Here is a 9,702-nt window from a genome sequence, read left to right as displayed (position 1 = left end):
TGTTATGACATTTCAAACTTGTCCGCTAGTGCGATTCGGCCCTAAGTATGACATTGTAATTTACATAAATACATGCAAATCAATCAATCAAGCACTCTACCAAGCCCTACTGTTCCCTATTGTACTATTTTCAAAGATAAAATCCATTAATTTCTGGATAAATTGACAGGCACCAACGTTTTCAACGAAATTCTAACGAACTCGAAACACTAGAACGAATGAACACATCACTCTGTGGAGCATGGTCCTACTGTGTGGGTCGGGTGGGTGGTGCTGTCAGCAAGCTCTATGTCTTGAGCTTCCGGCATAGGATGAACCACAGGTGCAGAGAAACCAGTGCAGCAAATCATTTTTTTCATCTTCTCCCTGAATTGCTGGTTAAACAGAGCGTACACAAACGGGTTGACGGCAGAATTGAACAGGACCATTATGTTGACGATGGCCAGTGGTACTGGACCAATGTTGTTGTCGGCAACGTGCTCTATTAAGACGTAGAGAAGTGAATTGGTGCCCCAACAGATTCCAAATATGGCAGTGACAATTACGACCATAATCGTGACTCTTTTCCGCACTCTTACTACACCCTGTGTATAGAGAGATACGAAGTCGGATTGTGCTGAAGAAGTTGGGATTACCAATGCCAATTCATAGTTAATATTCGAAGGAGTTTTGCGTTTTTAAGATGAATTGGGAATGGTTACGATTGTTTGTGAAAACGTTTAGGCATACAAAACAAAACTCAACAAACAAATCAATATATTACCGTACTCAAATTCACAAGTAGCCAATCAGAAGAGCGATCTACTGTCCTGATATCCTACGATATCAAGTAACTGACCTAATATGCCACGATATTATGGTCACTTTGAAGTAAAGTAGTGTCACCGTTCGATGAATTGAAAAGAGCTTTCAGTCGTTAAAGGAGAAAAACTTTCCCGCCAAAACTAAACTTGAGCGCGCTCACCAACTGCGCGATGTTTTCCGACGAGTACTGAAACATTCAGACGGAAACAACAGAGCCGGAGTTTCAAATTTTTTTACTCAATTTTGATTTTTTAAATTTAGAGAATGAAACTCCAAACAAACGTGTATCAATACAAGCAGGTCAACAAAATTTGCCAGGCAAGCATCACTTCAACAGAGCGATTAATATCACCGGATGTTTGGCTGAATTTGGGTACGGTAAATACCTAATCGTAACTTTTTGGTACGCTTCGGTGGCATATCAGGCTCGTTTGGTCTCGTCTTGGATATTTTGGCTTGACAATACTCACCTCAGTGATATGCAACCCAAGCGTACCATAAAGGTACGATTATTATACCTAATCGTACCTTTTTGGTACGCTTCGGCTGCATATCAGGCGAGTTTGGTCGAGCCATGGTTCGTATTTTGGCGAGACGCAGTCGAGCCAAAATACCTATGGCGAGACCAAACGAGCCTGATATGCAGCCGAAGGGTACCAAAAAGGCACGATTAGGTATTTACCGTACCCAAATTCAGCAAAAAATCCGGTTATATTTATCGCTCTGTTGAAGCCATGCTTGCAAGGTACGTACTGTAAATTGTGATGACTTGGTCTTCGACACTTTTACCAAGTTCCTCTTCTGCCTTTTTCCACTCGTTTGTTTAGAGTTTCATTCTCTACATTTTCAAAATTAAAATTTAGCGAAAAACTTGGAAATTCCGACTCCAATTTTTTCACTCTGAATGTCTCAGTACTCGTCGGCAAACATCGCGCAATTGGCGAGCGCGCTCAAGTTTAGTTTTGGCGGGAAAGTTTTTCTCTTTTTACGACCGCTTAACACCGCTAAATTTAAATTACGAAGTTCTGTTCTATTGGTAAAACGTCTTTTCAATTTATCACACAGTAACACTACTTTACTTCAAAGTGACTGTGATATGGTGGCATATCAGGTCAGTGACTTGATATCGTAGGATATCAGGACAGTAGATCGCGCTTCTGATTGGCTACTTGCGAATTTGGGTACGGTAAGGTAAAAAAAAAAAACAGTACACCATCTGTACGTGTAGCAGACAAATGAATAAACAAACTCAAGCGACATACTTGAACGGCATTAAAAATACACATTTTTAAAATGTACGGCATGGCAGGAATCTAACAATGGAAAGAAAATTCTCTTTTTGGTCCGATCGAAGCTCTTTAAACATATATGGACAGGGCTGAGTGGCCTATTTTCGATTGCGCGAAATATTATTGGAATGTTGTAGTTAAAATATTATTAATTGCACTGACATAACATTTCACGTTTTCTATTTTTAATTTCAGCAGAGCTATAAACCACAAGTTTTTCTTTCAACTAAAAAGACCATGTGAAGAAAAGAGACAGAAAAACGATGTGTTGATTCTTTATCTGACTTACTTTTTGTTGGTCTGTGAGTTGATTATTATCATCACGTTTGAACCACAAAGTGTACACGACTCTGGAGTACAACACAACCATCACCAACAAGGAAAGATCTACCACGACCAACCATGCTACACTATAAGCCTTACCCATCCAATCGTCAGGATAGATAAGCAGGCAGAGGTTGCCATCTTTTGTCTTCAATATGTCCCTGACGAAGAACTCTGGCAAAGTGAACATAAGGGCGAAGACCCAACTGCCAGGAATAATCACCTGAAATAAATAGAGTATACATTACATGGAGGTGCGATGATATGAATTTTTTTCAAATATTTTACGAATGAGCTCAGCGAGTAAGTAAAATATTGTTTTTAACACGAGAAAATAAATAATAAATAAAAATTACGTAATCGATATTCTGAATAGTGACTAAGAAGAATACGCCATTTCGGCCCCGGATGTACTTTCGAACCAGTGGTCCATTTTTCAGTAAAACACTTGCGGTTGCATAATAATAAAGTTTAGACGTCGTAATACTGACTCACGGATGTGTTAATGAGACATCCAGTCGACCGTGACATCATCAATGTTTACGTCATCAACGAGATCTTTCTTTACTTGTTCGTGTTTTTGAGTATCCACCAAATTCCGGCTGAAGAATGCCAAACAACAGAAAATTTCACCGAAAGTTAAATCGGGTACATCGACCTCAATTTGGTCATTGATAGATTCTATACAAACTTGTACTAGCCTAAAAGCTTTTCCTAAACGTTTACCTGCGAGTATGTGCCAAATAGAAGAACGTTTACACCATTAAACGGTGACGAGTGAAATTAGGAAATAATTTCAAGGGCGTTTCGTCAAAATCCTAATAATTTCCCGAGCCTTTAGGCGATTATTATAATTTTTTGACAAAAAAACATTTGATTACCATTAAGTATCATGGGTGACAAAGCACGCTCATAAATCATGGGTTTTTGTCTTGCTTTTTGCATCGAAATCCAAACATTAAAAAAGTTTAAAGTATCCTTTTGGGTAAAGTTCGCAATTTTTTGAATTTTTAGACGAAAAGCCGTTTAGAATCCTTCTTGCTGTTTATGAAATGTTGCAAAGTTAATTGAACTGTCAGTTCCTCCTTACAAGGTTGACTATATATAATTCATCACGAATGAATTGAAAACGTTGTCGTATAAAATCTCTCAGAAATATCCACTCAAAGCCATTTATGTAATTAGCTTCGTATTTTAAGTCGTTTGACGTTTTGAAGAAAAAAAAAATTGTCCGTAAAAGCTTATTATATGGCCAAAAGCGACTGGAATACAAAAAAATTTCAAGTAAGCTTTGCTTGAAATGTACGAAGTTAAAATGTAAGAACATCTTAACATGTAAACCTAGAATTCATCTTGGCACTGAGATATAAAAAACGTTGTCATAGCAATTTTGTAATTTCACATGTGAAATTATAAATTAACACTGAAATTTCGCGCCAAAAGGGAAAAGGAGTAATTTTTCATTCATGGTGTTACCTCAATAATAGACTTCGCTAAACATTTCATTTACCAACAATTTAAATGTGTCAGTGACGCACCTTCAGTTTGCGCTTGGTAAGTTTCCATTTGCTACCGTGAGGATACATTACTGCAAAATATCGTTCAATGGCGATTGCAACCAGTGTGACAAATGAGGCAACTGATCCAACCCACGCGAAATTTCCCCCTGTCACCAGCTTGCATAATATTGCACCAGTCGGTCCATCCGGATGATGGGCTGAATAGACCTTGAAGAAAATTCCTGGAACGATGAATACCGCGTACGTGATATCCGCCACAGCCACGTTTTTAAGAAGATAATTGATGGGTGTCCTGTGGTATTGAAAACCATTTAAAATATAAGATAAAATGATAGACAAGAAAGGCATGGTAATGCGAGTCATTATGGAATTCAGATTATCTTATTCTTACTAATTTTCGCGATTTCATAATCATCGCGAAATTAAACGCGCGCGAAAAAAACAATGGCTGGTAGCTGGCGGTTTTGTTGGGGTTTAAAGCGCACACTTGCGCAGGCTACGCCAATTTTAAAAACGCGAAAATTAGATAGATATTTTATATCAAAACAATGAAAATTTTAAATCTTTAGAACTGTAACTATCTATCTTTAAAACTATGTTTTCGTCCTGTTTTCGACCTCCACTTTTTCTCTGATTACTGTTTTATTTAGATTGTAAATCGGCCAAGATCTCAAGTGGATTATTTCTGATAAATATGAGGTCAGTAGTGTTATCCGTGGGTAATTTTATGCATCCAGTAGATCACAACTGCTTCAACTTTTTGATAATTTCTGTTTCGTTTTTTACAACGAATGAAACGTCTATCAATCAGGCCAATTTGAACACGGTGTGTTTTTTTTTATTATGAGCAAAGAAGCTACCTGCCGGTTTTATCTACATCTACATTTAATTAAGTCGGTAAAGTCGTGAGACATCACACCAACTTTCCTTAAAATTTGATTACAGATGTCAGAAACTGAATAGGAATGATTAACATGTAATTTTTGTGAGCTTAGTCTCAAAACATTTTATTAACGTCAAGAAATACTATTTAACAATTAGACGACGAGCCCGAGTTTTCCATGAGCGAATAGTCAACGAGGCGCAGCTGCTGAGTTGACTATCGTTCATAGAAAACGAAGGCGAGTAGTCTAATTGTTTTAGTAGAACCTCTTAAAGGGCTGCCGTCCAAAAACCTACAATTTTACGTTCTTATAAGCCAAAAATGAAGAAAAATTAATCTTAAAATGGGCAACGAGCGCGCGATTGTTTTCTATCGGCGATTAGTAGAAACTCAGCCGTGTTCTATTGAAAATCCGCGAATCTGATTGGTTCTCCCACTGTTTTCTTAGTTTAAAATGGTTTGCAAACCAACACAATTTTATCGTCCACATCGAGGAGCAGTAAAAGAAGATCCAAACAGATTCAACTTGCAAGTTTTTATGCATCAATAAATTAAGCTAAAAAATTGAAAGCGAATTCAAGGTTTTTTTCCTTGCGAGCGACTCGTTCAACTTTTCATAAATTTCTAGTCGTTTACGTTTCCTACATTTAAAACAATTTGACTTCAAAAGGGCCTTTGTAAGTCATATCTTTCAGTTGTCATTTTACAATGAAAATCCTGGCTTTTCGTTCAATTTCGAGCAAATGACGGTTTGAATAAATTGTGAAAGAAATGCAAAGGCGCACACAGAAGCTAAATAAATCAAATAATGCAATGTGGTTTCTTCCTTGCGAACAACTCGTTCAACTTTTCAGAAATTTCTAATCGTTTACGTTACTTGACCTCCAATGGCCCTTGTACGTCAGCACATCTTTCAATCGTCATTTAACAATTAAAAACTTTGTTTTTTTCTTCAGAGCAAATAACGGGTTCAATAAATCGTAAATGAAATGCGAACGCGACTCAAACGCGCACACAGAAGCCAATGCTTTGTAATGCAGTTGTCGATTAGCCGCGTGTGGCGTGACCTATTTATATCATTATTCGATAAAAACGAGAGCCTGCCTTGTTGTTAAGTTTAAAATGTCTAGTAGATTTATAAATGGCAGTAATAGAGTTAGGAGTTAACCGCAGCTAGGCTCTTACCGAAAGTGCTCGTAAAAAAAGCATTAAATGCTAAAAGAAGTGCTCGTTTTTTGCCAAAAAATTGCTAAAATAATGCTTATTTTTTTAAAAAGTGCTCGTGGGTAAGATAAAAATGCTCACTTTTTCCGATTTTTTAAACATAGAATATTACATTTTTCAGATGTTCAGTTACATTTTTCAACAATAAAATGTAACGATCAATGTTTGATGTCAGAGTACGCTCTCGAGCTATCTCTGCCTTGGCTGGCTGGCTTCCATTGTTCCATTGTTGACAAAGTGGATGACGTCATCTTGGAACGAGTGTGATGGACTGGGTTTCTAGAAGGCAACCACTGACGTATCAAACCTATTTCCCAGGCCCCCACGGCTCCTTTGACTAAAATGAGGGCTAATGCATCTTTGGACGCCATAAATAAAGTCAGATTGTGCTTTTTAACACAAAATTAGACAAATAGTCAATCGAAAATCCAAAATAATGCTAGCAGTGCTTTTTGGGATAAAATGTAAAACAAAAAAATGCTCGCGAAGCCAAATAATGCAAAAAAAAGTGCTAGCACTTTCGGTAAGAGCCTAACCGCAGCCACCCTCCGATCGATTGCACTTAATTACATCGAGTGCAAATCACCGAAGCCCACGAAAACACTGCAAAGGGCCATAAAGCAGCTGAAACAACTAAATAACATCGTCGTCACGAAGCCAGACAAGGGTACCGGTTTAGTCGTTATGAGCAAATCCGATTATGTTAGCCTTTTGAGTCAAGCATCTATAAATGACACATCTAAATTCGCTCCTGTCAGCTTGCAGAGACCAATAAAAGATGAAAGGCCGGCCATCGAAACATTACCACCCCCTTTTGGAAAAGGAGTAGCACCTCGATTCTGTGGTTCGTACGATTCTGCCAGAGAAGATTGCCGATTCCGTTTGTCTGAATCGAAAGGCTCACGCCTTGCCCACCTTTATGGTCTGCCAAAGACACACAACGAGAAGTTATCAATGAGACCAACCTTGTCTGCCACGGGTACCTACAACTCTGCCCTCGCCAAGTGGCTCGATGAAAAACTGAAGCCGCTGTCGGTTAATCGCTACGCGATTTCTGATACGCCGTTCGCTTTCGCAAAAGAGATTCAAAACCTAAAAGTCGACGAGAACGACATAGATAACTTCTCCCCGGGGGGGGGGGGGGGGTACTCCCATAAATTTCGGATAGGGGTGTGCCGCCAAGGTTCTTAAACCCTGACCCTATTTAAGGATAAAGAAAGCGAAAATTGATACCCTTTTTAAGGCCCAAAACCGAAAAATGACACCCTATTTAAGGGGAGGAGAAACGTTCCGTGACGACCCAAATAACGGCTTACCGCGCACGGCAAGACACAAATCTTTATAAAATCGCTTTTCTAATACCTGAACTGAAAATTCAGTTTTCAGATATCTTTTTCTCGTTTAGCTGGGCGTTTATTTTAGCTAATAGAATTTAGGTACCCTATCTAAGGATCACAGCGGGAACACATTGTTAAAAGTAGCAAAAATGATACCCTATTTAAGGACCGAGAACCTCAAAAACCATACCCTATCGGGCGGCACATACCTATATAGGCCACATATGGGAGTACCCCCCCCCCCCCGGGAACTTCTCTTTGTGTGTCTTTGTTTACCAATGTACCACTTCAAGAAACCATCGAAATGATCGCTGAAAAGGCGTTCGTAGACAACTGGTTTAACGAAACCAACAAGATGAACATCACTCAGCCTGATCTGATTCAACTTCTTGAAGTAGCAACTAACTCCAATTGTCCCAGTTCGATGGCAAGCTTTCAGTAGTTACGAACTGACTGACGGAGTGGCAATGGACTCACCTTTGGGACCCCTTATGGCGAATGCATTTCTCTGCTCCTTCGAAGAGAAATTAGAACATGACAACAAGCTCCCAGAGTTTTTCTACATGGGAGTCTTTCGTGACTGAACGCGATCGCCTGAAGCTGATGTTTACGAACCTCAAGTACCCTGCAAGCCTAATTAACTCAACCATTTCTCACTTTGTCACCTCAGTGATGACCAAAGATCTTCTCGTGCCAGCTGAAGTACCTAACAACAAGGATATCATTCACCGAGTGGTATTACCTTTTAAAGATCAAACGTCGGCCGATGGAGTCAAAAAACAACTATCTGACCTGAGCAAGAAAATCGATCACACTCTTCAACCAGTATTCATCATTTTCAAGTGACAAATAAAATAACGGTTCAACAGTGTTAGAGGTGTGTGGTCGCCGATGTTATTAAGCCGGCATTTACTCCAACGTATTTATGAACATAGGTTCTCCGCAATCGGGAAGCATTTAAAGAACGATCACAGCCTTAATAACATCGGCGACCTTATCAGTATTTTTTCCGTCCTAAAGAAATGCAGCGCAAAACTGGACTGCTTGATTTACGAAATGTTGTTTATTAGAAAGAAAAAACCTAGCCTGAACACGCAATCGGATTCTATCCGCGCGAAACTATTTGTTTAAAACAAATATGTTAATGAAACATCACACCTCTCACCGCATATATAACACTGTTGAACCGTTATTTTATTTGTCACTTGAAAATGATGTCAGGATGACATCGAAACGTTATGTCTTACTGCCGCTTATTTTTATTGCCAAATGTTTATCAAAATGTAGTCCTATTCTTGTAGATTTTTACTAAAACAACTTGATTATTCGCTCTCAATTTCTATGTGTGATAGTTGATTCGGGCTTTGCCATCATCAACTATCACACGATAGAAATCGAGAGCGAATAATCTAGAAAACAGTGGGAGAACCAATCAGATTCGCGGATTTTCAATAGAACATGGTTGAGGTTCTATCAATGTTCCTTATTTCATTCCCTGCATACCTCATATCTCGATTTCTCTTTATGATCGCACAAACAACAGAGTTTCCCACGACATCTACAATGACGAGTATGGAGAGTACAGTTGTTATGGCAACACCAGCCGACTCGGACATGGCAGAAGAGCGTTGATGTTAGTTTTGTGGCCTGGATAAAACAAATATGAAGTCTTGATATTTTCAACCAACTTAAGTGAACTTTCTTAAATGTTAAAGGACTTTTGTTTACTTGTTATAGGTTTAGCTTTTCTTACCAATTTAAGGTGGCCCGCGGGTATTTATGAGGCTGACAGTTCGGCGAGAAAGCGTGAGGCGATTGCTTAGATTTTTGAGAATCTGAAAGAATAATGATTAAATTATATAAAATGATAAATTTTATGGCGATCAAACGCGATTTGTTTAAGTTATGAGCGATTTTCGGAAGATTTCGTTTTTAATAAAATGCGATTATTTTTAAAATGCCACGGTGAATTTGTCTGTAATTACCTCAAAACGCTGCCAAACAGTTAAAGTTTACTCACAACAACTTAGAGGAAAATCCACTCCGTAAATTTCCTGAACGAGCGACATCTTTATTTTGCCTTTAAAAACTATTGTGTTATGCGTCTGTCTTGACCGTCGCATAATTTTGATACTTATAATAACCCAGAACCAGCCCGTTTTGAGGCTTATGTCACCTTAATCTTGTGTGTAAAAGTTAAAAAAATCGTGTATATACATCAAATGTTAGCAGTCAATAAAGATGGATGATTTTCAGCAGAATGTCTGAAAATATCAAACAAATGACGTTATTTCAAATTTCGAAAAAAATGTCGATTTGTT

General features: G+C 38.5%; 1 protein-coding gene across 1 annotated transcript; it reads right to left on the bottom strand.

Moving 5' to 3' along the window:
* Window positions 1-223: 223 nt before the first annotated feature.
* LOC144634059 (pyroglutamylated RF-amide peptide receptor-like) lies at window positions 224-8,997 on the bottom strand. The gene is made up of 4 exons (XM_078493005.1): window positions 8,885-8,997; window positions 3,956-4,229; window positions 2,383-2,640; window positions 224-584 (listed from the first exon to the last, which is right to left on the bottom strand). Exons 1-4 carry the CDS (start codon window positions 8,995-8,997, stop codon window positions 228-230), a joined length of 1,002 nt encoding a protein of 333 aa, XP_078349131.1. The 3' UTR covers window positions 224-227.
* Between the last annotated feature and the right edge of the window lie 705 nt (window positions 8,998-9,702).

Source organism: Oculina patagonica, chromosome 12, assembly GCF_052425735.1.
Source record: "Oculina patagonica isolate OP01 chromosome 12, crgOcupat, whole genome shotgun sequence".
Taxonomy (NCBI): domain Eukaryota; kingdom Metazoa; phylum Cnidaria; class Anthozoa; order Scleractinia; family Oculinidae; genus Oculina; species Oculina patagonica.
The sequence above is the reverse complement of the archived record's forward strand: the minus strand, read 5'-3'. Positions and strand labels throughout refer to the sequence as shown.

What these genes read in the sequence shown, in the direction of transcription:
- LOC144634059 (XM_078493005.1), bottom strand. Translation starts at nt 8,997, where the DNA reads ATGTCCGAGTCGGCTGGTGTTGCCATAACAACTGTACTCTCCATACTC. An exon ending in TTACCAAGCGCAAACTGAAG is followed by an intron (nt 2,641 to 3,955) that starts GTGCGTCACTGA and finishes TATTTATTTCAG; the next exon opens with GTGATTATTCCTGGCAGTTG. An exon ending in AACTCACAGACCAACAAAAA is followed by an intron (nt 585 to 2,382) that starts GTAAGTCAGATA and finishes CTCTATACACAG; the next exon opens with GGTGTAGTAAGAGTGCGGAA.